Below are 25,289 nucleotides of genomic sequence, written 5' to 3' on the forward strand. Positions count from 1 at the left end.
GAGAAAATATTTGCAGATTATGTATCTAAAAAGGGGCTAACACTAAAAATATATGAAGAATGCATACAACTCAATAGCAAAAAACCTATCCAATTAAAAAATGGGCAGAAGACTTGAACAGACATTTTTCCAAAGTCGATATACAAATGGCCAACAGACATATCACTTGTCAGAGAAATGCACATCAAAAGCACAGTGAGATGTCAGCTCACACCTGTTAGAATGGCTACCAAAAAGACAAGGTAAACAAGTGTTGGTGAGGATATAGAGAAAATGGAACCCTTGTACACTGTTGGTGGGAATATAAATTGGTGCAGCCACTGTGTAAAACAGTATGGAATTGAAAATAAAATTTAATTAAAAAAATTAAAAACAGAACTACCACATAACCCAGCAATTCCATTTCTGGGTATCTATTCAAAGAAAGTGAATACATTAATTTGGAAAGATTTATGTACTCCTATGTTCATTGCAGCATTATTTACAGTAGCCAAGATACGGAAACAACTTCCATTGATGGATGAATAGATAAGATGTAGTACAATACACAATGGAATTCTATTGGATACAATGGAATATACAGTGGAACACTATTCAGCCATAAAATAGAATGAAATCCTGCCATTTGTGATGATTGGATGGACCTTGACATTGTGTGCTAAGTGAAGTAAGTCAGAGACAAATACCATATGACCTCACTTGTATATGGAATCTAAACAAACAAAAAAACACCAAGCTCATAGATAGAGAGAGCAGACTAATGGTTGCCAGAGGCGGGGTCTGGGGTAGGTGAAATGGGTGAAGGGGATCAAAAGGAAAAACACTTCTAGTTAGAAAATAGTTAAGTTGTGGGGATGTAACATGCATGGTGACTGTCATTTATACTACTGTGTTGCATACTTGAAAATTGCTAAGAGTAAATCTTAGAAGTTCTTAGAAGAAAAAAAAATTTGTCACTAGATATGGTGACAGATGTTAACCAGACTTGTGATCATTTTGCAATGTGTACAAATATTGGATCATTATTCTGTACACCTGAAACTAGTATCATATTATATGCCAATTATACCTCAATATAGTTTCTGCGTAAAAACATTAAACATAAAATTATCATTTGATCCAGAAATTCCACTCCTAGTTATATACCCAAAGAATGGGAAGCGGGGATTCAAACAGGAACTTATATACTTATGTATATGAGTAGTATTCCTAATAGCAAAAGAAGCAACTCAGTGTCCATTAATGGGACTAAAAATGTGATCTATACATATAATGGAATATTATTCAGCCTTAAAAAGGAGTGAAATTCTCAGACATGCTGCAATATGGATTTATACTTGGAAACGTACTAAGTGAAATATGCCAATAGAAAAAGACAAATACCAGATGATTGCATGGAGATGAAATACCCGCAGCAGCCAGCCTCACAGAGACAGGAGTAGAATGGTGGTTGCCAGGGGCTGGGAGGGACAGGGACATGGCCAGTGAGTATTTAATGAATGTTAACTTTGTTCTTTCTTTTTTTTTTTAAACTTTGTTCTTAACAAAGCTAACAGTTTGTTCTGGAAGATGACAGGTTAGGTTCTGAAACTGGGTCGTGGTGGCCGTTGCACAAATAAGGTGAATGTATTCAATGCCATAGAACTGTCCGCTTAAAAATGGTGAAAATGGGGGGACACCTGGGTGGCTCACTGGTTGAGCATCTGCCTTTGGCTCAGGGCATGATCCTGAAGTCCCTGAATCAAGTCCTGCATTGGGCTCCCTGCATACAGCCTGCTTCTCCCTCTGCCTATGTCTCTTTCTATCTCTCTGTGTTGCTCATGAATAAATAAGAATAAAAACCTTTTAAAAAATAGTGAAAATGGAAATTTTCATTGTGTATCTTTTACACAATAATAAAAAAAATACAAATGCTGGGAGCGCAGGCCCGCAAACTGTGATTCAGTTGGGACTGAACAAGTTCTCCAGGTGAATCTGATGCGTGACTAAGTTTGAGACCCCCTGGCCTAGCTCTGCTTGTTGGCAGGAAAGCGCAGGGGAGTGGTCTCTCTGAAGGCCTTCCAGAGCTCTAGCGTGCATGCGGATCCTCTGGGGCTTCTGCTAAACTGCAGATTCTGGGTCTGGGGGGAGGCCTCAGAATTTGCGTTGCCAACAAGCTCCTGGCTGATGCTGTTACTGTGGCAGGAGCTTTGAGGATCAGTGCTCTAGAGACAACCGAGGCCTCATCTGGGTGGACGAAGGAGAGGTCTGCAAACTAGCGAGTGTGTAGTAGGAGGATTGCTCCAGGTGCAGAGTTTAGTGGTGACTAAATGGGGAGCAAGCAAGTGAGCGGGCGGGGGGGTTTGGCTGACTTGGGAACTAGCTTTCAGGTACAGCTCAGAGAAGCGGGCTTGCAGGTTAGCTAAAGGACATACAGAAGTCAGATACCAGCATGTAAAACCATGTGGATTCTCCACAAATCTGTTCAAATTTCCGGACCTTGTGTTTTATAGTCAAGGGTCCAGCCCCATGGACAGCAAATTACACTGGCTCGTTCACCTTTGATTCTCTGTGGCCTCTCTGAATCCGCCTCATCTTGCCTGGCCCACCGCAGCCCCCAGGGCTGAGTCCGTCCATCCATCTGTCTGTCCTTCCCTCCCATCACGGCCTCTCAGCAGAATGAAGTACATCAGGCTCCCCATTCCATCCAGCCCAGCGACCGCTCACCTCTCGGGGTCACTCACGCTCCCACACCGACTGCCTCGGGACAGTAAGGATAGCTGGTCCCTGGTCCCAGCAGATGCCTCACCTGTCTTAGGGGCCGAACTGAAACTCAGTCTCCGAGCAGCAGAACACCACGGGGCAGTATGGCTCTGTGGTTAAGGATCAGAATTCACCACTTCCTGTTCCTCTAACCCTGGATGAGTTACTTAATTCCCCAGAGTGCCAACCACCTTACAGGGCAGATGGAGCCTATGACACCCGCCTCCCGGGGCTGCAGTGAGGTCACACGGGCCAACGCGAGGAAAGTGCTTTGCTCAGGGCCTGGCACACAGCACAGGGCTCTGCAATGTACTGTCATGATTGGGCTCCCCTCTGCAACCTCAGGCAGGTGGCTCCGTTCTACTCCAGCCTCTGGGGACCTGTTCATCCTCTCATGCTGGTCCAACTGGGTCTGATTCGTGTTTCCTGGTGTCCAGTGGAGGGTTCTAGAACCAAGTTCTAGAAAGGACTGGATCGTCGTGCTTGCAGTTTGGGAGGTGACCTGCAGATGGCACACGCAGCCCTGGAGGAGCCCTGTCTTCCCGCCGGTGGAAGGGGCTGGGCAGTCAGCAGGTGCCTGGCCCTTCTCACTAGTCTCATTACCGCTGTTAGCCGGTTCTCCCAGCTGGATCCTGAGCGGGGGTGGGGGGCTGAGATGGAGTTTCCCCTCGGGCCAGAAGTCACCTAGGAGCACAGGCCTCTGCCCCCTTCCCTCTCGCGATGGCTATCCCCTTACCTTGCACTGGAGACACTCACGGGCCGGGCTCCTCTGTCTCCCAGATTCCCTGGGTGCTAAGGTTGTGTATGAGGAACGAGTCACTTTTTGGAAAGTGTTTCTATTAAAGGTCATGCCTCCCAGGCAGGACCTCGCTGTGGCCCAGAGGGACAGGGACAGCCCACCGGCAACCTGCACAAACCCCTCCCTCCCTCTCCAGCACTCCGGTCCCCTTCCCAGTACCTCCTCTCTGCTTCCAGAGGACAGCAGGCCCCAGACTCACCTTCCTTCCAGATTCCCGATCCACAACTCAGCCTCGACCTGAGGCACTGACCCCCCCTTTGTACTTCTTCGGTGCATGTGCTTTTCACCCCGGGGCTCCGGCCCTGGTGGAGGGAGGAGGGAGACTGTGACCTCTGGTCTCTCCCTCTCCTCTGTCTACTCAAACCTTCACTGTCCTTGGAGGCCCGGCCCACCCAGCCTCTCATGCCTTTCATCAGATACGGCCCCCCTGCCACCTGCATGACTGCACGTTTCCTTCCACCTGGCCACCGGATTGCCAGCTCCTTCCAAACCAGGCGAGGTACCTAGTGTGCCTGCTGGCCTGATTCTCTTGTGGTGCAGCCCCATTTCCCTCCTCCATGAGCCCCTTTCACCTTTCCAGCCTCTGATGACCTCACTCCTTCTCCTTGGCCTCACCATGCCCTAAAGTTCAGCCCAGAATTTCAGGATCTGGCTGGAGCCCCAGGGCTTATAGAATCTCTCCCCTTCCCAGTTTGTAGGTACCTCTTACAGAACTTAAGTGCATACTTGTGGCTTGCCTCGCTTTGCTTCTTGGGCTACCCTGTGTTCTCCCGGAGGAGAAAAGTCAGCAGACACCTGTCCCCATATCCCCCAGACCAGGCTCCCCAGAGCTCTCAGCAAGGTTGCCCCATTTTAGAGATAAGCTGGCCCAGAGGGGCTCAGGAGCTTGCTCAAATTCACACAGCTGGCCCCCTTGAGAGGCCAGCCCAGGTCTGCAAACACAACAGGTACTCAAGGATGCAGTTGGCTAATTGAAAGCCTTTAAAAAAGTTTAACCTGCTGAGCTAAAGCCGGAACTTCTCAAAGTGTCTCCAGGAGAGATAAAGGGGCCAGGTAGAGGGGACTTTCCTTTCCACCCGCCCTCCCCACTGGCCCTTGCCAGATGGGAAAAAAGCTACCATGTAGAAACATAACCTTTATTGCACACGGCGCTGGGTTTTTTTTCATAGAAAAAGGTATTAACACATAAGCATCTGCAAATTGAAGCAACTCCTGGTTTTCTTGGAACAGTAAAATCGCATGCAGTGTCTCTGAGTCGGGATTTTGGTCTTTGTCAAAACCACCTAGACTGAAGGGAGGGTGAGTGAGTAGGAGGGAAAAGTTGCTGAATCTTCCTGCCTCTGTCTCAAAATAAGGTGAGAGAAATATATAGATATATAGCTTGTCGCTGTGTGCCTGTCTCCCTATATATGTATATATATCTCTCCACGCGTATTTTGTGGGGCCGGGGGGTTGGGTGGGGGTTGATTTGTACTGTCAAATTCTTTGTGCCCTGGCTTCATGGAGAAGAAAATAGTTTCATTTGTACAAAAGAGTTCTATGTACAAGTGTTCATGACTTGGGGGGGCGGGGCGGTTTCTTTTCGTTGTTGGTTGGTTTTTGTCTGTCAGTTTAATATAAATAATGCAGGAAAACAGCCAAGTTGGTGTGTGAGGGCCGGAGGTGCAGACGGGTCCGAGCGTAGGGCTGCTTTTCTCGCCGTGCCCCCTACACCAGGGTATAGGATTTGGAGTAGGCCCCCGCCCCCTGCTTCTGAGACCTCCCCACCCCCGATGTGCTCATCTCGAGAAGCGAGTCCCTGGAACCCCCCATTTTGGTGTGTGGGCCCCCGGCCCGCGGAGGCTCGGTGCTGGGGGCCGGAGGGGCAGCACTGGGGGCGGCAGGGGGCTCGGCAGGGGCCGGGCCGGGAGCCGGGGGGGCCGTGCCGGCTGGGGGTGCTGGCATGGCCAGAGTCCTCTGAGGTAAAGTGGCTGTGGAGGCGGCAGCAGGGGCCCCTGGATGCGGGAGGCCCAAGGGCTTGCTGGCAGGGTCCAAGGTCAGGTGGCGAGCCTGGGTGTGGTAGGTTCGAGCCAGGTTCCGGATGGAAGCCTCTCGGGGTGGGACCACGGGACAGGGCTCACGGCCGTCTGCCTTTCGGAAGAAGGCCTCCGACTTGGCATACAGGGGCAGGTTACAGTAGTCACCTGGAATCACAGAAGCAGAAAACGTTGGAGGCAGGGGCCTCTGGGAACCAGCTTGTCCATCCTACCCGACTCCCCAAGCTCTTCCCTGATCTGACCTAGGAGTCCCTGTACGAGCTAGGCAGGGAAGAGTCCAGAAAAGATCAATTACTTGACCAGATCTCTGAGCCTGCAGAGCGTCACATTTCCCTACGAGGTTACTGTGAGTACCGGATGAGATAAAGCAGGGGAAGGGCCGCAACACGGTGGCGGGCACACATGGCAGTGATTCAATAAATTGATACTTATTGCTGAATGACCGATTTAGGCTGGTCAGCTTCAGCTGGTGGACAGTTGTTTTCATTTCTGAAAACATGACTTCCTAAGAGCTCTGGCCGTTAGAAAAGTTTTCTTTACCCCGAGGAGGGGATGCTCGTCACGCCCCACGTTGAGCCTTCCGAGGACCCACACAGCAAGCGCTCCCGCCACCCTTCACTGCCTTTCCCACAGCAGCCTTCCAGATGTCTGAAGTCAGCTGTATTTCCTCATCCCTCTCCTTTTTTCCAGGTGGTATGTTCCTGATTTCTTAAACCGCCTCCATATGACAGGCTTTTAGGATCTCCATGTCCTGATCCCTGGGCTCTGTGAGCATCCTTGCCTGTAAATGTGCCTCTAACCTATTGACTGTGTTAGGATCTTTCTTTACACGATCTCATTTAGTCCTTGCAGCCCCCTGGATAGGTGAATACCTGCCTACAAGAGTGCCTGGGTGGCTCAGTGGTTGAGTGTCTGCATTTGGCTCAGGTCCTGATCCCAGGGTCCTGGGATCGAGTCCTGCATTGGGCTCCCTGCAAGGAGCTTGCTTCTCCCTCTGCCCATGTCTCTGCCTCTTTCTGTGTCTCTCAGGAATGAATAAATAAAAAATCTTACCCTCCCCCCCAAATCTGCCTACATTTTGCAAGTGAGAAAACTGAGCTTCAGAGAGATTAAGTAATTTGCCCCAATTCACCCAGCTAGAAGGGGGGCAGGGATGCCATTCAGGGCTGCTGATCTCCAGAGACCTTGTACTTTGTCACCCTGGGCTCTTCTCTAGATGACCTGAGTGCCCTGATTAGCACGGCCACTTAGCAAGGCCAGTAGCCAGCAGACTAGACCCTGCATGGTGTGACATGACGGTGTGGTTCCAGGGTGTGGTTCCAGGGTCTGCAGATGGAACCTCACACGCCCTCTGGGTATCATACAGCTGCCCCACCAACCCTGAAGGGCATATGCTCTGGCCAGGCTCCTGGGGTCACATGGTTCCCAGTCAGGCGAGGTCACTGCCCTCATGAGGTTTGGTACCCCTGGGGCTGAGCTGCCAGGATTGCTCCTTTGGGTCTGGGACAATTTTGAATTGGCACTGAGACCGATGGCCATTGGGCAGCAGACCCCCCTAACGGCTGCCCCTCACTACTGACATAGCTGCAGAGTAAGGGAATGACCACTACGTCCTGTGACCCTGCTACGTGTCAGGCACGTACAGCCTTTCTAGTGCTTACTACGACAACGCAGAGTATGTGCTGCCATTTGCATTTTACCAAGGAGAAGATGAAGGCAGAGGGGCTGACTGGACGTGTGAAGAGGCTGAGCCAGGATATGGACCCTGATCTCCCAAGTACTTGCTCTGCGCTGCCCGCCCCCCAAGGAGCCCTGCCGGGCCGGCCGGCCCCAGTGCCCGAAGGCCGGGGCTGCAGCGGGGGAGGTGGGCCAAGCACTCACTCTTGCTGGCCCGGTGCGGGATGGGCACAGCCACGTTCTTGCCTCGGTCGGCATCCTGGGGCTTGGGCGGGGAGGCAGTGAAGCGACAAATGCCGGGCTCCGAGGGCGTGCTCATGGACGTCATGCTGTCCGCATTCTCGTTGGTGCCCGTGGTCATCTGGTCGGAGGAGCTGTCCGAGATGAAGCACTCGGTGATCTCGAACTTGGCGTGCTGTAGCTGCTCCTCCAGCTTGGCGTGCTCATAGGCCCGCGCCAGCTCCTCGTAGGTGGAAGAGGCGCTCTCGGTGGACACCATGCTGTTCCGTCCTTTGTCTGGAGACACGGAAGGCCCGGAGTTAGGAGGAAATGAGGGGGTCGTCGGGAGGAGGGTCTCCTCTGACCAGCCTGACCAGTTCCCCTACCCTTGAGCCCGGCAGTCATCTCCGCAGACCCCGCTCTGCCCCTGGGAAGGCGGCCGTGGTGACAGAAGGGGGGTCTTTGTTGAGTCAAGGGCAGAAGATTTTCCATTCTTGGAAATGGGCACCCACCCCCTGGAACACTCCACTCCTTCTCCAACAAACATCACGTGTACCATTTTCTCTGACCTCTCTTGGGACAGCAAAATGAAATCCTTGACTAAGCAGAGCTTGGCGAGCTCAAGTGTTTCTGTGCCAGTTGCACGTAAGTCAGTGGCCGGCTGGAAGCGAGAGTGACTTGTGCCCTGGACCCCACGAGCTGGTGGGTGGGACTGGGAACGTGGGAGGGGGAGCTGGCTGGTGGGGGAGCTGGAGGAGAGAGAGCACGGCTGCAGGCCACGCCTTGGGCTCACCTGTATCCTGGGAGAGGCTGGCGCTGTAGCTGTCACTCTCAGTGACAGTGACACCGTGCTGGGATCCCACGGTGCGCCAGTCAGAGGTGAGGGTGCGGGCAGGTGTGGAGGCCTGGCACTTGGTCAGAGTCCACTGGCTTGAGTACCGGTTCCGGGTGCTGTGGGCTGACTTCACGTTCTTCCTGGACACTGGATCTGCCCAGAGGAAGCAAGAGCTAGTGCCTCCAGAGGGCACTCAGCCTCGGGCAGCTGGCACTTACCAGAAGGGCAGTGGGGAGCAAGGGAGGAGGCAGAGACAGCCACAGAAGCTCCCTGGGGGATGCTGGGCATGCTGCCTTTCCTGACCACACAGCTGGCCCCGGAGGAGAAGAGCAACAGTGGTGAGGTGTGGGGGCAGTGGGTGGCATCCTGGTCCTCTGCACCCACCCCATCTTTTCCTTTGGCTTGGGGAAGAATGTCACGCCCTGTCCTGCTGCCTCCATTCTTCCATGCTGCTCTGAGCCTCCCATTCCACCCCCTATCTTTTTTCACCTGTGTCCCATGCTGTGCCCAGAACACCCTGTTTGGGAGGGGGTATGTCTCCCTGGGGATAAGGCATACTGGTGCCTGGCCGGATGTCAGACATGTCGATGAGGGGTCCTGTGCTCTGGATGAGGGCTGGGTGGTGCAAGGAGACACCAGTGCAGAAACTCTGCGGGTTGACAGCTTGGCTGAACTCAGCATCCGTCACGGGGATGGTGGCTTTGTCATCTCCTGGGGGAAGAAGGACAATGGGTAGGAGTCCTTCTCTTTGGACTTCCCGAATTTCTTTTTTGTCTTTATTCAATGTTGAGATGCAGAAAGGACAGAATAATTCTTGCAGTGAGACAAAGGAGGAAGCTCAGCCCTCAAGAGAAGCTTTGGTGAGTTCTGAGGTTGCTGAGTTGTGAATGCAGCTGCTGCTAGACCCCTGGGCACTGCTGTAAGGGCTGGGGGCTGCCCTTTGTGGGCTGTGGCCTGAGGAAGACTAGGACAGGGAACTTGTGGCACCTGTCACTCACCCAGCTGCTTGATGCCCTCCTTGTCCTCGATGAGCAGCTGGACCCTGGGAATGTCAATGTGTAGCCGCGGGCCTTGGGGTGGCCCCTTCACAGGGGTGTCAAAACTTCGGTTGTTCTTGCTGTGGGGAGAAGGGTCAGAGGCGGGTGACTCAGTAGCCACAAGAGGCTGGGGGAGAGGGTGTTGCAGGACAGTGGGGGTCCTAGAAGCCTGTCCTCTGCAAGGGAGGAAACAGTGATGTGACACCTACCTTATCAACATTTCTGCAAGACTCTTTGCATCTGCAAAACAGTAGAGAGAGGGACTGGGTGAGAATGGCGTCTGAGCGGGATGCAAACTGGAAGAGGCATAGGGAACAAGGTGGGAGAATTTCCTAGACTGGGACTGGGGCTGGTCTCCTGGGAAGAAGAGGGAGAAATGAAAGGCCCTCTAAAATAGTCTAACATAGGATAAGCTCTGGCTGCTGCTGACACAAGATTTGGCTCAGGTCTGTTTTTCTTTCCTCAGATTTTTATCTAATAGGGAGGTCCTTCCCAGAGGAGAGGGTATATAAAGTGCTCCATCTGTTTCCTGAATTGACTCTAATTAAACAAGACGTCATAGCAGGCTGGGAATGGGTACCAGTGGAGGGTCTATCCTCAGTTATCTTCTGAGAAGAGAAGAGAGTGGAGGATTCAGTAGAAGTGGTCAATGGGCATCCTCAGATGACTATCAACCAAGAGGCTTTATTTCTTCCTCTTGGGTATCTGTCCCTAAAAAGTCATGGATGAATTTGGGGGTCCCTGCTTTGTCTCCAGAGAGGCCTTGAATAGGATCAGGATCTCAGGTTAGGAATTGACAAAAAAAAAAAAAAAAAAAAAAAAAAGGCAGCAAGGATCTAGTTAATGTATTAGACCTCTGATGAGAATGAGAATCATAAGAATGATCTGTCAGAATGAATCTAGTTGCATGTATGTATCCAACCATTGACTCACCCATCCATCCATCATTGATCCATTTACCTGTCAATCTATTCACTTCTCCCCCGACCCATCCGGTCATTCATCCAGCATCCACCCATTCAACTATCCAGCCATTCAACTATTCATCCATCTACCCAATCTTTCATACAATCATCTATTATCCATCCATTCAAATATGCATGCATCCATCCATCTACCCATCGGCCCAACCATTAATCCATTCAACCATCAATCCACCTAACTAATCATCCATCTGTCCGTCCATCCATCCACCACTCCTCCATCTATCTATCCATCCAACCACCTATCCATCCAACCATTCATTTAGCCATTCATCCAATCATCCTTCCATCCAACCATCCAGTCATCCTTCCAATCATCCAACCATTCATCCACCAACTCCTAAACACTCTAGGTAGTGTTACTAATCCCCTCTTCTGTGCTACAACTGTACTCTGGCTTCTCACATTAAACCATGAATTCTATGAGGACTAGACTATGTTTCACAAGACTATGGACTGTTCCTTCTTCATTCATCTTTGTATCTCTAATGTCCGGCAGTATCTACAATACAGTAGATGTTCAATAAATGGTATCCAAATGAGTGAATGAGCATCTGTTAAGCAACTACTAGGTGCCAGACACTGCACTAGTCCCTGGGAAAATCAAGCGAAGGAAGACCCAGTCTATGGTAGTCTATGACCCAGTCATGCCAGTCTATGGTATCGTAGATTGGGAGAGGGTGATATTCAAAATATTTAACATCTGACATGTCATAGAAGCCACACAGTCAGAACTGAGCAAGGTCCTAGAGACCACTTGCAGGTCTATGCTTTAGTGGCCAGCCCCTAGAAGAATCTCAGGGATCCTGTGAAAGAGAAGGAGCAACCAGGGTAGAAGGGAGTAACAATTATTTACCAAATAACATGGAAATGTTTCAATATTTTAATCAATATTGCTTTACCAGTGTGTACCTCTAAAATTCAGCCCTCGTTAGGTCAGGCACAAAGTCTTGGGTCAGGCACAGAGGAGGAAGCACCGAGGGCTAAAGATTCAGAAGGTTGGAGAAGCAGCCCTCCCTTCAATGGGACACAGGCACTCTCTCTTGTCCAGATGATGCCACAAGCCAATGAAAGGTGGCCAGTGTGGCTGAGGGTCAATACTCCCTCCCTCGAAGCCTGTAGGAAACTCGCCTACCTCGGAGACGCTTCAGCCGCTTTTCCTTCCTCTTCTTGCGAACGATGAAGAGCAGTGCCACCCCCAGGGTGGCCAGGATGACCGGGCAGCCGATGGTGAACAGCTTCTTCACATCATCTCCCTCACCTTGAGCAGACTTGATGGGAGGGATGGTACCTGAATGGGGTGAGGAAAGGAGTTGGATGTCCCTTATGAGTAGGGTCTGTTCAGAGTCCCCTGGGTGGGGTCACCTTTGAACCTCTCTTGCTGCTCTTGGATTCATTCTGACCTCCACTTCTTGGCACAAAGCCCCAATCCTCCCACTTTACTTCCCCAAATTCTACATCAGGAACAGATGAATAGTCGTGGAGTTTTTACACTGCATCATGATACCGATGACCCCGTGGGCTTATTTTAGAATTATCCCGAAGTCTCTCAGAGAGAGTCTCCTGCCTGTTGGAGTTCAGTGGTCATTTCTAAAGGGTGGACTGATCAGCTTAGATTCCGCCATCCAGCTCGTAAAGTGGGGGAGGGGAAGTGAGATTCACAGAGAGAAGTCAGAGCAGTGGGATCCCTGGGTCTCAACACCCATGGGCGAGATCTGCTAACCTTGGGTGTCTGCACGGAGTCAGTAAGTTCTGCTGACGTAGCCCTCTGCAAAGCCTGATCCATGCCTGTTTCAATGCCTCGCATAAGAGCCATCTCCTGTATGAAGCCTTCCTTGTTTGAGCCTATCCCCCTCTGATACCACCTTTATTCTGTTTCCTTAACACCTAGGGAGACTTACTTTACCTTATGGCAACTGGTCTCTATGAATTCAGCCTTCTGTGTGTCCTTAGTGTATGCGTGCACCTGTGCATGTGTGTATGCATGCGGATGTGAGTGCATGAGTGTGTGTGCCTGTGTACGAAGTGCCCCATAGAGCAGACACCAGTTAGTGCTCACCAAATACCGTGTGCTCATCCACACCTCCCAGACTTCCTGGCAGTTAGAACCACATAACTAGTTCTGGACAACAGGGTGGCAGCAGAAGTGCTGAGCATCACCTCTTGGCCAAGGCAGTGAAGAACTGGGATGCCTTTTCTACCTCGCTCTTCTTGGTGACCTTGGAGGCTACACATTCAAGACGGCATAGCTAAAAGATGGTGGCCAGCCAAGCCTCACAAGATGTGACGGGAGCAAGAAGCAAATCTTTACTGGGTTAAGCCCTGCAGCTTTCCGTGTCTACCTGTTCCTGTAGCCCAGGCTATCCCATCCTGGCTAACGCACCATATTAAATGCAGAGGGTCCTCAGGGGACAGGGCCTCAGCTACCCCCCTACATCATACTCTCCATCTCTCCCAAGCAGCGGAGAGCAGGATCGCACCTTCAAAAGACCCCTCTATCTTAGTGTGATGGGTTTGCTTATCGGTCTGTATTGGCCACTGGTGCCCCTGCTCACCCGCCTGCCCCCCTACAAGTCTGCTGCTCCCTAGGCCCGCTCCTCTCCGTCGCTGGCCTTTTCCTGGGTGGCAGTCCTATTTTTTTTTATATGTCCTCTCTTTCATGCGTCCACCTCTCTGCAGGCTCCCCGGGGACACCTCGCTGCGGCCCCAGTGCCGCCCCTCCCACCGGCCCCACTCACTGCCATCGTAGTCCAGGGTGGCGAACTGGGCGGTCTCGTTGCCGCAGCCGGCGCTGTTGCAGGCCCGCATGCGCAGCTCGTACCATGTGGCCTCCCGCAGCTCGGTCAGAAAGACCTCCCCGGAGCTGTTGGCCCGCAGCCCCTGCCAGGCCCAGGTGCCCTTGGGCCGGTACTCCAGCACGATGGCTGTGATAGGGCAGCCCCCGTTGTTCCAGCCCTGCAGGTTAAGCCGAGCATGCGTGGAGTTGATGTGGGTGAACAGGTGCTGGTCTTTGCTGAAGGAGGGCTCTGGGGGGCCACAGGGAGAGAGCGAGGTTAGAGACGGAGAGGAGGGGGAGGAGGGCTCATTCATCTGCACCGGGGCCAGCAGGGGGTTCTGGGGAGCATTGGTTGGCAAAGATGGGGAGTAGGGATGCCCTGGGGAGTAGGGATGCCCCAGGGGCCAGAGGAGGAGGGGGAAGAGGGATGGACATGGAGAGAAGGCCTCAGCAAAGGAGGAAGAGACGTGGGAAGAAGGAAGATGCTGCCACCATCTGCTACCGGGTCAGGGAGGTGGGGCCTGTTTCTCCTACTGCGATGGGCGATGGGCCCGGGTGCTGTCCATGGTGGTGGGAACTAGGCTGAGTCTCTCCCTTCCCTCTCCGCCACTCCCCTGTGCCCTCCTTCCCCGTCCCAACCACCTTCCATCCCCATATCCTGGGCCCATCTCTCCCCAGCTGGGTCATCGCATGGCCTCACCCCGCCCATGGGTCTTGGCCTCGATGATTTCACTGATGCGCCCGGAGCCCACGCTGTTCTTGGCTGCCAGCTTCACCTTGTACCACGTGCCACACTTGAGGCTGTCCAGCTTGAAGGACCGCTCGCCTGAGCTGATGAACACATCCTTCCACTCCTCGCTGTTGTCTACCGAGTACTGCAGCACGAAGCCTGCCCGGGAGGTTTGCCTGGCTCAGGGTGGGCAGGGCAGGGCCTGGGACACCCCAACAGGTGGCATGGGGCTGGGCTCCCCGTAGGGGCAGAGTGGGGCCTTTGGTGATGGGGAGGGGGCAGATGCAGATTGGCCAAAAAGCCACAAGGAGTTTAAAGCTCTTTCTTTAGCAGCCAAGGTGGGGAGGGGAGCAGAATACAGGGCTTTGAGGCTCAAAAGGGATCATATTTAGACCCTACTACTTACGGGGTGGGGGTGTGCTGACAGTAGGATTAGGTCACTTGGGCACTTGTCATATCCCACCCCAGACCTCCAGAATCAGAATCTGCATTCTTTAAGATCCCCTGGTGATTCATGTGCATATTCAAGGTTGAGAAGCACTATTCAGTACATTTGTTACAGATTTGGAAACTGAGGCCCAGAGAAGAAAACAGATTCCTTCAGGCTGGCACAGCTCACCAGCAGAATTGGTTTGGGCCTTCTAAAACCCAGACACCTACGCTGGTGGCTTTCTGTGGCACTTGGGTAACTTCCTTGTGGTTCCAACTGACCCCCTCTCCAACCCCCCGCCCCCCCGCCTGCCATGGGAACAAGTGGTGGGAGTGGGTAGATCCCTTCCCCTGCTCCTGGGCCCAGAATTTCTTCCCCTCTTTCCCCCTCCTCATCCAGACCCCTCTCACCTCGGATGGAGCTGCCCCCATTGTCGCCTGGAATCCAGGTCAGGGTGATGGACGAAGCGGAGGTTTTAGAGACAGTGAGGCGGGGCTGGTCCGGGGGAACTGTGTGGGGGAAAGCCACCAGCCCTCACCACAAAGGGTTAACACCGATGGTGGGAGCACGGGTGTCCCAGCTGCTACTAGGGCCCGGGCCTGGCTTTCAGGCTCTCTTCCTGGGGCCTCTCCAGCTCCTGCTCCTCTCCATCCCTCCCGCTTCCTCCTCCTCCACGTGGCACCTCCGTTCCACTAAGGGTCTGTCACTCAGGTGGCTGGGAGGCCTTCCAGGGTCTTACCTTGCACCAGAAGGTTGACAATGATGGTGTCGAAGCCCCCAGTGTTGGTGGCCGTGCACGTGTAGTAGCCTGAGTCCTCAGCCTTCACGGCACGCAGCAGCAGTGTGCCATTGGTATGGATGAGCCGGTGCCCGTCCATGGACACGGGGATGGCCGAGTCTTCACTGCAGGAGTTGGGGGGCAGAAATGGATTATGGTAAGCACCCCCTCCTCCTGTGGGCTCCCCCAGAACTAAAGGGAAACCGGGATGGAGGTAGAAGGAGGCTTGCTAGGGGGTCTGGGACTCTTGGGGTTTTACCCAGGGCTTCCTGGGGATATCCAGTAACCCTGGCCTCTTCAAGCACCCTTGGCAGCCAACAGAGGGGAGCCTGGGAGGCCAGGCCTGCATGGGAGAGCAGGAGCCATGTACTCAGCAGGGCCTCTGGTCAGCTGAAAGGAGGGGTACCCGATTCTCTTCTTCATGGCTCCTCTACTACACCCATGTCTGGGGTCCCCCATCCCTCCAGGGTCCCATGCACACCTATCCTTGGTCCACTTCACAGCTGGGGCTGGGTCACCCACTGAATTGCAAGGCAGTCGGACATCTTTCATCCAGGGGGTTGTCACGGTGCCTCCAAATGAGATGATCTTTGCTGGGGCTGCAGGGAAAGTGAACATGAAGGCCACCCCACTTCTACCCTCAACACTGTACTGGCCTGCCTTTCGTGGGGCTCTCCAAGTTTACAATTCAAGTCCCCCATCTCCTACCTGACCTCCACCCTGGGCTTGGGGCAGGGATGGGTGCAGGTACTTTCAGATGAGAGCCTCTTATTCAACAAACATTGATCAAATAAATACTTTTTATGGGCCAAGCATCAGGTGAGGCTTTGAGGAGTCACAAAATGAACAAGATCTAGTCCCTGTCCTCAAGGTGCTCATCATCCAAGAGGGGGACAGATACTTTAAAAAATATCATTACAGAGTAAAAATACTGTGATAGGGGTAGGTACACGTAACCGTGGGAGCAAATGGAGAGGAATGAACTCTGGTGGTTTAGTGGGGATGGAGGGGATGGCTGGAGAGGCTTCTGGAGTTGGAAGCTTTGACTTGAATCTTTTTTTTAAGTAGGCTCCGCACCCAGCATGGAGCCCAATGTGGGGCTTGAACTCACGACCCTGAGCTCAAGACCTGAGCTGAGATCAAGAGTCAGAGTCTCAATCGACTGAACCACCCAGTTAGAAGGCAGTGGGACATATGTGTTCTGGAGCATGAGAGAGATGACTGGGCCACAGACGCTGATGTGGGAGTCCACAGCAAGGTGACTGAGGTCACCAGGAGCTGGAATGCAGATGGACAGAGAGGAAGCAACAATACCCAGGCATGGTGGGGAGAGGAGCATCCCCAGGAGCCCCGGGGGCGCACTCAGGGGACCAGGATGCACAAGCGGCACCGTGGAAGGCAAGGCAGGCAAGGGTGATGCCAGCTACCTCACAGATCTCTGGGCTGTGGTGGCACATTAACCAAGAGCTGGTATCATCATGTGGCTGGGGTTGGTTCCCTGGATTTCGTGGTGTCTCAGGTGTGAGTGCATGTGTGTGAGTGTGAGCAGGGTGACAGCAGGGCTCGCCCCTCCTACCACATGGGGCTGCCGTAAGGACAGAAGAGGAAGACGTGTAGATGTGTTCTGGAAAGTACAGACTCTGGGGATGTGTCCTATGTAATGTCCTCAGGGAAGGGGCCAGGCTCTCCTGGGTCTCTGGGCCAGTGCCAGCTATCCTGGGGGCATCGTAGGTTCCAGGCCCCTGGGCTCCAGAAAGGATGAGCCCAGGAGAAGGGGCTGGTGGCACCTTGGAGGAGGGATAAGGGATGTTAGAAATGCTGGGGCGGGTGCCCAGGAGGAGCCCACCTCGGAGCCAGAAGGGCTAGTGCGCCATCGCCGTCATCGGGACTGTTTGGGGGCCGTGCCAGCCCTGCCTTAGTGCTTAACTGGAAAATGGAATAACCAACCCTGCTGGTAGGGTGGGGAGGCCCCCTGCAGGCTCTCCATTGGGTGCCCGTGGACTCTGAGCCTGGGGCAGGGGAGGGTTGATGCCTCTTGTGTCCCCAGAAAAGGAAGCTTGTCACCCCAGGAAGGTGGCAGGGCTGAGGCAGGCACCGCCCCATCCAAGTCCTGGTCCTTGGGCCCCAGGGCCAGACAGTCAGGTGGCTGTGGGAGGAGGCCGGCCTGAGAAGGGGACCTTCCAGTGGAGGTTGGGAGTCAGGGTAGAGGACCTGAAATTCCCGGCTGGTTGTGGCTAAATGCCCCGTGGTTGGCCCCAGGGGTGGCCCCGGGGGTGGCGCAGAGGGCAGACGAGCAGCTGTGCAAGGCTGCCTCTTTGGCATTGGGGTGGGGCCTGAGAACTGTCATTCCCTGTAAAGTGGGGGGTGCATATGCCCTGTGATACCCCTATGCCCGGGCCAGGGATTCGGTGGGGTGCTCCCTAAGAGCACACACAGTCGTGTTCACCCTTGCACACATCTAGCCCGGAGCCCTCCCTAAATGTCTGTTGCCCGAATGGATCGGCAGTCAGCGGCGCCACCTCTGCGCGAGGGGTCCAGGCTTTGAGATGAGGGGGATCCCTCTGTGGCTCTCTGCTCCGTGCAAGCAGTGAACCCTGCCAGCACTCCCTCCGAGTTGCTGAGCCTTGGGACAAACGTTCTGCTGTGAGCTGGGAGGGGGCTAATGCCCCTTCTTTCAATCCCCGGGTGGAGTTTGGAATGGGGGGACCAGGGTGCTCCGTGCTGTCCGCCCCTGGGGAGCTGTGCTGCCTGGAGCCTGTTGTGAGGCTTTCCGGGAGTCAGGGGGCAGCAGAGGTCCAGTCTTGGTGGATGCGGGAGGGAGGCAGGTGCCAGCCGGCTCCCCACAGCCAGGTCACAGAGAGAGAGGAAGGAGAGACCCCCTATTTGGGGAGAAGCAGAATTCTAGAAGGGGGCTTCCGGCCGCTTCTGTCCCTCCGGCCCCGGCTGCTCACCCTTGCCCGCAGGCTCAATGGTGACCTTCTCACTGCTGTTGCCCCGGCCAGCAGAGGTGACAGCGGCCACCCACAGCAGGTACTGCTGCCCGCGGTTCAGGTGCGCAATCCGGTAGAAGAGCTGCTCTGGACTCGTCTCGTACTCGCTGGGAGCCTGCGGGAGAGAGGCAAAGAAGTGCTAAGACCCCAGCTTCTGGGCCTCCAGCCTGTAACCCCAGCCTTCCTCGGGGACCTGGGCTCAGCGTAGGGGGTGGCCCAGTCCGGGGGGTGGCGGGATGGGGTGGCTGCCTCATTTGCCCTTTCTGGTTTAGGAGCAGAGTTTGTACCAGGCCTGGCCCTGGGGGCTCATGGGTCGGCCCTGGGGTGTGGCTGGGCCAGCCTCAGTTTACCTCTTTGACTGATCCAGATGCTGGCAAATGCGGCTCCAGGCTAGGGAATGTGAGTGTTTTGGGTGAGTGATGGAGGGAGTCAGGAGAAGGGGGAACGGAGGAAGGAGGGTCCCAGGAAGACCCTGACAAAAGGGAGGCTCTGGGAAGAAGCTAAATTATCGCATTTGCCATATTAGGGTTGTAGACACGCTCCCCAGACTGTGCGGGCTCTGCTGGCTAATTACCACTCCTTCCTTCTTCTGCGGGAGCAAACCGTCCGGGGGAGGGTGGGGTGGGAGAGGCAACTCTGGAAGCTTCACTGGGCAACACTTTATTAATGATTATTAGTGGTATAGATCACCGTATGTATTTGTAGGTTATATAAGTCTATAAAATTTTTTTTAACCAAATGACAGTTTTGACAAGTTGCCAACAAAACAATATCGGATCCCAGTGGTTTTACCAGTTGCTTTGATGAAAAGATTATGTTGCCTTGGAAACCAGAGGCTCAGATATTGAAATGAATTTGAGAAGGAGCTTTTGATAAGCGCTAGTTTGCAGACCTCCTGTCAGCCCCTTCCCTGGTCCAGGCGGGATGGGGCGGACTTTCATTTTATTTTATTTTTTGGTCAGCCGCGGGGAAGGGAAAGGAGGACAGTACTAGGGCCTCTTTGAAATCAGGGCAGAAGTCTAGGGAGGGAGAGGAGCCCCCGGAACAGATGGGGGGCCCTGAGGCCAGAGGGAGCTAATAATTAGTTATCTCTGCAGTCACAGGATCTTGCGCGTGCACACACACACACGCACACGCTCACGTGCACATGGACATGTAGATGCATTCATGCACATGCTGAGGGACAGACCTACAGACAGAGATGGTGTTAAAGAGGGGCATTCTCTATATCCCATGGGAGGGCTGAGGGGCCCAATGACTTACAACAGGAAAAAACCTCCTTTCTGGCCCCAGGCCACCTGCAGGCAAATGTTAGGGAAGAGGCACGGGCATTCCCTCAAAACACACAGAGCTCCTGGCAAACTGCTCCTCCTGCCTCCCTCATGGAGATTTGGCCTTGACCCAGGAAGTCCCTGCTGTGACAGGTGCAAGAGCCGCCCTGAGCCCTGGTAGTTGGGAAGTCTTTTCAGGCAGCAGCACCCAGGGGACGGTGTGTGTATGCGTAGTTCCTATCTGTGTATGAGATAAGTGGCTTCCACACCCTGCCTGCCCTTCTTACTAGGTGTATGTCCCATAGGTCATATAACTTTCTTTCTCAAGGTTCCCGGGGCCTCAGCTTTCTATCCTGTGAACTTAAAAGCAACACAGCTCTGCTTACCGTGTGTGGTTACAGAGAGCCACGAATGAGGCAAGGGGTGGGTGAGTCCTTTGTAGACTGGGGCATGTTCTTCTCCTGGCTCATTGTTCTGTGAGGACTGAGGTGTGCACGTGCATGTGTAGAGAAAAGTTGAGTGTACTTGTGTGTCAGTGTGTACCTGAGTGTACATTTGTGTCCACACAGGGCAGGAAAGGTTTGGCTTCCCTCTGAAGGTGTTAGAATCATATCCAGATCCTGAGGTTTTCCTTTTAACCCGGACTCCCCAAGAATCTCCTGAAATCATTTTTAAAAACACATAACCATACTCCCAAATAAAGTCCCAGTGAATCAAAGGTTAGAAAGAAAAAGGGAGAACTATGAAAATATTTGTCTCATCATAAGAATGAAGGCAAAAATCATAAATGGAAATGATTTGTAAGTTTGAATTCTATAAAAACAAAACCTATGGCACACCAAAAATAGTTTCAAAAGGCAAGCAGTGAACCAGGAAAAAGCCTGCAACCAATATGATTTAAAAATAGTTATTATCCTTATATGTAAAGAGCACTCACAAATCAATAAGACAAAAAACCAGGACTCACCCAAATGAAAAGTGGATAAAGGACATGAATTGACAATTACCCAAAGAAAAAAAAAGAAACCTAGCCAATAAACATATAACAACAATCAACTTAACTAATAAAATACCTAAAACAGGACAGCTTTTTTCAAATCCATCTGGCAAAAATGAAATATGTATAAAACCTTGGATTGGCATCAGCTAATCCCAGTAAATAAGAATGTACTTTTAATGCTGGTGGAAGTATAACTTGGTTCTAACTTTCTGAGGGGTAATTTACAAGCATATATGCACATCTTAAGAATATCCATACTTTTTGTGCCCCAGAAATTCCTATGGAAATTTACCCTAAGTAAGTAATAAAACAGGTGCATAAAGACTTTTAGAATGTTCAATGAAGTATTATTTATAATATTGAATGCGGAAAATAGATTAAATATGGAATGAGGGCACTGGTTAAATGGATTATATATATACAGGCATTCATGAACATGTTTGAAAAGAGTATTTGGTGGTGTGGGAAAGTGCCTACATACATTACTTGAAAAACACAGATTATATGACATTATGTAAAATTTCATTTTCATTTTATTAAAAAAACCCCATAATATGTGTACAGATCAAAAACTGGAAGGCTATATACCAAAACATTGCCAATGTTTACCTTTAGGGAATGAGTACAGTAATTTTTGCTTTCCCCTCTATTCCTTTGTATATTTGCCGAATTTTCTACAATTATTTTGATAATCAGAGGAAAACAACAAATGTATTAAAATGTTGGGTAATTAAAAAAAAAAGAAAATGTTGGGTAAAATTTCTAATGGAACTAAATGCAGCTCTGGCTGCCCCCTGGGGTGTCACTTCTGGAAGCCAGATGCAGTTCCCATTTATTCCGAGGATCGCATACATGCGTGTTCCTACGCTCTAGTATGTATGCACACGTTAAGACTCATGTGCGTTGCCTCTGACCTCACACTCATACCCACAGCTTTGCAGTGTCACACACATGCATGTATCCTCTAGGGCTCTTTCGGAAGTGAATTGTAACGCAGTGTTTGGAATTTGGAGTATATTTGTGCAAAGAGATAACATCAGACAGTCGCATGTGGTGGTCAGGCCCCTGGGTCCCTCACTGAGGCATTCCCTGCCCCACAAGGTGGCTGAGCTGAAGTTCTCATCACACCAGCACACTGGCCTCTTGTGTGACACTGACCCCTGGGGACACTCCCCAGGAGAGAGGATATGAAGAGAAACGCGGGGGACCCTGGGAGCTCTGTTCTGGGTCCTGGGAGAGAAGGCCCCGGCCGGTTGACTGGGGATTCCTGAAGCCTGAGTTAATGAGGAGGCTTTGTTGTCGGAGGGCGAGCTGACTGCCCTGAAGCCACTCTTGGAATGAGTCCCCTCTACCAACAGTTCATGAAGGGAAACCTGCCCAATGTCTAAGGCTTTACATTTGTCAGGCTGCTGGTAATTCATTCATCAAAACATGTATTTAGTGACAATGATGTTGCAGGCACAGTGCTCGGTAGCTGGGGACCCAGAGATGAAAAGATGCTAACCCTGTCCTCACGGGTGCCACGGACCAGTGTGGGAGACAGTGACGTGAACAGCTAGTTGCCATCTGATGCAGTCAGTGTATGACAGAGGATGAAGAGCATGCCACGGCAGGGTCAGCAGGGGCAGGGGTGTGAGCTGTGAAGAGGCACAGCGGGCGTCCAGAATGGTGACGAGCTTAGAATGTCTGTGTGTGTGTGTGTGTGTGTGCGCATGTGTGTGCATGGGGTCAGGGGACAGGGACAGACAGCATGGCTAAAACGCTGACTGGAAAACTGGCACAACCACCCAACAACGGCAGCGCGTTCTCAACTGGACATGTGCAGACCCCACGGCTCAGCAGCTCCTCTCCTGGGTGGGTACACACTCAACAGGCACGCACGCCCACGTGCACTGGGAGACACATGTGAAGATGCGCACAGCAGCGCCGTATGTAACAGCTCTAAACTGAAAACTACCCAAATGCCTGTCAATGGGTAACGAACTGGGTAAAACAATTCTATATACGTGCACAGCGGAAGCCTACGCGGGAGTGACAGTGGACGACCTACAACCACACACAACAGTAAGGATCAAATTCACAAATTCAACATAACATTGAGTGAAAGAAGCCAGATAAATGGCACAACTTCACTTACATAACACACAAAAAGAGGCAACACTAATCTGAGGTCATGGTGGTTGTCACCGGGGCAGGGGGAGGGTGGTGACCAGAAGGGGCACGAGGAGGTCCTTTCTCTGGGGTGTTGTAATGTCACGTTCCCTGCTCTGGGCCTGCCTGCCCAGTGTGCCGTGAAAGTTCGCGGAGCCGTGCGCTCCCGATAGGTGCACTTTTCTGCATAGGGGCTGTGAGGATGGATGGGAGGACACTGAAAAAGTCACTGAAAAAGACATTTCTGGGCTTCCCCTTCGGTAATAGAACTCTGGCCTCCCTGGCGTGGAGCCGGGCCACCTACGGCTCAGACGGTAATTCAGAAAGACCACAGGAAAGCCGAGCGGAGGAGGAGATGGCACAATTACGGAGCAATTTCAGGGCAGCGTTCCTGGCTGCCGGGAGCTCATCTGCAGATGCGTGGGCTGCTGTCCCATCACCAGCTGCCGGTGGAGGGAGAGGCGGCCTCCTCCCGCGCCTCGCTCCCCGCCCGAGATGTCCTGAGCACATGGCCCGGATCGTACTCTGGGCCCGTCCGCCTCCCCCTAGACTGGACACCACCCTGAGGACAGGTTCACCTGCTCGCGAGACTAGAACAGGTGTGCTCCAGAGTAGTCACCCAGCAGAACTCGGTGGCTGAGTGGCCGGGGATCATTAGGGAATGCAGAGGGAAGGATGCACATGGGTGCACAGACTGCACCCACCCTCATGGTCTCTTCATGCTCCGTGGGGCCCCTCTGAGCAGCTCGGCCCCTGGGGCCTGCTCCAGAGCTTCCTCGGCCACCCAGACCTGAGGAGCGGAGGCCTTGGTTTCCTCTCATGTCTGCTTGGTTGTGACCCCTGACTCAGTGAAGCCTCCAGAGCTTGTGACAACCTTGCAGCCTCTAGAACAGAGGACTGACCCAAAATGGACACCAGTAAGACTTCAGCTACTCTTGGGTGGCCAACCCCGTTCTGATCCATGAATTCAGGTAGAAACACAGATATAAGTACCCCCTGGTTTGGCCTGGAAGCCCGTGAGAACTTTTCCCTTTCTCCTATCTCCCTCCTCATTCAACTCTGGGCCTACTTACCGGCTGGCCAGACCCCGGGCTGGAGCAGAAGATGGTGTACTTGCGGATCACCCCATTGGGCTTGGTTGGGGGGAGCCAAGACACGACCACGCTGCTGGCGGACGAAGGGACGGCTTTAATGCCGGCAGGAGGACCTGGAACTGAGTAGAGAGAAGGCCAGGTCAGTTCAGAGAAGGGAGCTCAGGGATGCCTGGGTGGCTCAGTGGTTCAGTGCCTGTCTTTGGCTCAGGGGGTGATCCTGGAGTCCGGTGATTGAGTCCCACATCGGGCTCCCTGAATGGAGCCTGCTTCTCCCTCTGCCTGTGTCTCTGCCTTTCTCTCTCTCTCTGTGTCTCTCATAAATAAATAAATAAAATCTTCCTAAAAATTTTAAAACAAAAGAGGAAGGAAAAAAAAAAGAGGAAGGAGCTCAGCCTTTGGGAAAGAATGACAGGGTGAGGTGAGGCAGAGCAAATCTGGGAGAGCTTCCTGGGGGAGGTATGCTTGAGCTGTGCTTTAAAGGGGGAAGTTCCAGCAGGTGAGGAGGAAGGTGATCATTTTGGACTTGTAACAAAGTCTCTGAGATGGAGGCAGTGGGAATGACCAGCTTTAAAACTATTTGGCCAGAACCAAGGACTCAGGATACTCAAAGAGAATTGGAACCCATGGGGAAATCACCTTGATTCCTACAACCTTAACTTGCTTCCTGCCTCAATGCTTGACTTGTTTGTATGGATGTTGGCCATACAAATATACTGGTCACTTTGCCCTTTGGCCTATGAGCTCCTCGAGGCCGGGGGCTCCAGAGACAGAGTGGGCCTCCTCTGGAGGGTCAGGGGCTGGTGGTCAGCCAGTGAGTGACTGGGTTTCCTGTCTTGTGCCCAGGGCACCGGCCCTGGACTGCTGGCTAAGCCCTTTCTGTTCTCAGGAGGGAAAGTCTACTTGAGAATTGGCTGGGAAATTCATCCTAAGGGGATCTCAGTTCCTGTGGATTCTGTCCTACTGCTCCCACCTCTGCGCCTGCCTGGTCCCACTGGGTCCCCTGGGTGCTGCTTGGGAGCCTGGAAACTTCTATTTTCAGCCCCCCCTTTGTCTCTCCCTTGCATTGCTGTGTATTTGTCTTCCCTCCTGGGAGCTTTATGTTCCTCTGAGGATGGTGATGGCAACCTCCTCAACTCATTTACCTCCCGAGCCTCCATTTCCCCATCTATATGATGTAAAAACAAATAGTGATGGTTAGCCCTAATTAAAATAAAAGCACCTGGCACACGCCTGACATATAGAAGACACTCAATAAATGGTGATTATAAATTTTTTTTGCATTCGTTGTCTCAACTCTGAGCTTCTAGCACCTACTACAATTTTTTTTTTGTTAAAAATCTAGTAAGTGGTCAACAGTTCTAGTCACATAAAATAATGATCCATCATCACTATCCATCCAGGGGCCTGAGCCCTCCCCCCACAGCCATAGCCCTGTCATCTGCCCCTGCTAGTGTTTCTGTAGCTGTGGAGTGCAGGGGGCCATGGTGGGGTCGGGGATGGGGCCCTGGGGCAGGTGCACTAACTGTCGCATTCAGATCTCTTCTGTGTTTGCATACTTTCTTTCTCAGCAGTTCTTGAGAGAGGTATGTTGAAATCTCTCCCATGATTGTGGATTTGTCTATTTTTGTAGTCCTGAGATTATGTTATTAGGTCCACACCAAGTTTGGAACTGTTTTATTTGACTACTAAGTTGGGTCTTCTATTGTAACAGTGTCCTTCTGTATCTCTAATGATATTGTCT

At 52.4% G+C, this 25,289-nt stretch overlaps 1 protein-coding gene across 2 annotated transcripts in view; it reads right to left on the reverse strand.

The window, feature by feature from the left end:
- Positions 1-4,663: 4,663 nt before the first annotated feature.
- DSCAML1 (DS cell adhesion molecule like 1) overlaps positions 4,664-25,289 on the reverse strand; it is a 344,894-nt gene continuing 324,268 nt past the window's right edge. For both annotated transcript variants that reach the window (XM_077893692.1, XM_077893693.1), the window contains 14 exons: positions 23,528-23,667; positions 17,994-18,147; positions 15,524-15,641; positions 15,004-15,167; positions 14,675-14,773; positions 13,805-13,993; positions 13,067-13,354; positions 11,464-11,619; positions 9,555-9,585; positions 9,307-9,425; positions 8,867-9,019; positions 8,267-8,461; positions 7,459-7,770; positions 4,664-5,724 (listed from right to left, as the gene is read on the reverse strand). In XM_077893692.1, coding sequence (XP_077749818.1) covers positions 5,249-5,724; positions 7,459-7,770; positions 8,267-8,461; positions 8,867-9,019; positions 9,307-9,425; positions 9,555-9,585; positions 11,464-11,619; positions 13,067-13,354; positions 13,805-13,993; positions 14,675-14,773; positions 15,004-15,167; positions 15,524-15,641; positions 17,994-18,147; positions 23,528-23,667 — 2,594 coding nt within the window. In that variant the 3' untranslated portion in view covers positions 4,664-5,248. The remainder of the gene's footprint in view (positions 5,725-7,458; positions 7,771-8,266; positions 8,462-8,866; positions 9,020-9,306; positions 9,426-9,554; positions 9,586-11,463; positions 11,620-13,066; positions 13,355-13,804; positions 13,994-14,674; positions 14,774-15,003; positions 15,168-15,523; positions 15,642-17,993; positions 18,148-23,527; positions 23,668-25,289) is intronic.

Source organism: Canis aureus, chromosome 3 (genome assembly GCF_053574225.1).
Source record: "Canis aureus isolate CA01 chromosome 3, VMU_Caureus_v.1.0, whole genome shotgun sequence".
Lineage (NCBI taxonomy): Eukaryota > Metazoa > Chordata > Mammalia > Carnivora > Canidae > Canis > Canis aureus.